Source organism: Eimeria mitis, genomic scaffold, assembly GCF_000499745.2.
Source record: "Eimeria mitis Houghton genomic scaffold, Emh_scaff3923, whole genome shotgun sequence".
NCBI lineage: Eukaryota > Apicomplexa > Conoidasida > Eucoccidiorida > Eimeriidae > Eimeria > Eimeria mitis.
Window position 1 is genome coordinate 2,634 of NW_013572259.1, and position 1,900 is coordinate 4,533.

At 32.9% G+C, this 1,900-nt stretch overlaps 1 protein-coding gene across 1 annotated transcript in view; it reads right to left on the reverse strand.

Moving 5' to 3' along the window:
* EMH_0070860 (uncharacterized protein) overlaps positions 1 to 790 on the reverse strand; it is a gene marked incomplete at both ends in the record, with an annotated part of 2,889 nt that extends 2,099 nt beyond the window's left edge. Inside the window, one exon of the mRNA XM_013499026.1 lies at positions 733 to 790. Within this exon, the coding sequence (XP_013354480.1) occupies positions 733 to 790 (58 nt within the window). The remainder of the gene's footprint in view (positions 1 to 732) is intronic.
* Positions 791 to 1,900: the final 1,110 nt, after the last annotated feature.

The window sequence follows — 1,900 nt, forward strand, 5'->3', positions numbered from 1 at the left end:
TAAAAAAACAATATAGTAGAAACAATGAGAGGCAATTAAGATTGTTTATGGAAAGTAAAAAAATAAAATATTTATATATCAATTCAAACAATTTAACTTTATAATATAAAGAATTACATTTGATGCATATTTCTATAAGCTACACCGAAAGAATCCACTATAAATATATATAAAAGAAAGATAATATATTCATGTACATGTGAAGCATATTTTTACAATTTGTATTGAGTGTGATAAACATAATTTATTGAAATTTTTGTGAAACACATCACCGCATATATTAAAAAATATGAAATTCATGAAATTTCATTGATATTTCTATGAAATATATAATTNACATCACCGCATATATTAAAAAATATGAAATTCATGAAATTTCATTGATATTTCTATGAAATATATAATTTTGAAGGATATAAGGCATTAGAATCGAGATTTCTACTGAATACATCATCACACTGTATCATAAGTGTAAACACAAATGAAATAAACCCAGAATTTAATTAAAATAAATGAAAATAAAATATTTTTTTCACTCAAACTTTTACATTCAAAGATCTAATAAACTTGAATACTGGGGTGGGCCAGCAACCAACGGCGGCCCACACGCTCACGAAGTGCGCTGATCCTCATAAAAAAAAAATGAAAAAACACAGAAAACATAAATAAATAAATAAATAAAAGCACTTAAAAACAAATGATTCAAAAAAAAATTTTTATTGCAGGCCTTACCCTGAGCCACGATGCCGCAGAGGGCAGAGGCAGCGAGGAGCTTGGCGAGTGTGTACATTGTGGCGGAATAAGAGCGAGAAAGGATTTATAAATTTTTATAAAAATTAAAAAAAAACAAAACGATGATAAAATTTAACTTATTTCAACAAAGTTGAGGATTTTCATGGCGCACCTCTCCGCGTGCGCAGCGGGGATGAGAAGAAGGAGGATGTGAGAGGTAGCCGCGGGGCTTCCATGCACTGCTTGTGCTGCGTTGCTGGGTATTTTTACAGCATAAAAACCGAATAAAAATTTATAAATACAAGCGTTATACATTTAAAAATATTTATTGATTTTTATAAAATGTAGAAAGTGNATAAAAATTTATAAATACAAGCGTTATACATTTAAAAATATTTATTGATTTTTATAAAATGTAGAAAGTGGAATTATACCCCAACAATTTAGCTCTCTTCTCCTTGAGGCCCCGCACGGCACTGCAGGTGACCCCTGCGCTTATACACCCCAAAGCCGATCTTTTGCAACAAAAAAAATCAGACTTTGGGGTGTATGCGCAGGTGTTTCACGTTGAATTTCAAGATAAAAAACAATAAAAATTAAATTAAAAGAGTTTTATTGTTTCTTATTTGGTACAGATACACAGCAATTACACCCTTTGATGCTTGTCTACACACCCCCCAACAGCGTTGCAGGCGGAACCGTGAGTTGTTAGGGGATAAAGATGCTAAAAATAATAAAAAAAAACAACAAAAACAAAAGCTCTAATAATAAAACATTGAAACAACAAAAAAAAACGAACATCTGAGCTGTTTAGCCGCAGCTTTCCTCTGCTTTCTTTTCTGTTTGTTACATAGTCTGCCTCCACGCAGCTCTGTCTCGGTTGTATATTCCTTATAAGCGTTTTATAAGTACTCTGAGAGGCAACGCATGCAACAAAGAAAGCCCCAAATTCATAGAAACTTTCTTGCATGCACAGCTGACCCTCCTTTGTATTACACGCCGCACCGAGAGGCTCTGCTTAAACTTCTCTTTAGCTCTCCACCTACACTGTAGCTTGCCTCTCTCTCTCTGTCTCTCTCTCTCTCTGTCTCTCTCTCTCTCTGTCTCTCTGTCTCTCTCTCTCTCTCTCTCTCTATATATATATATATATATATATATATATATATAT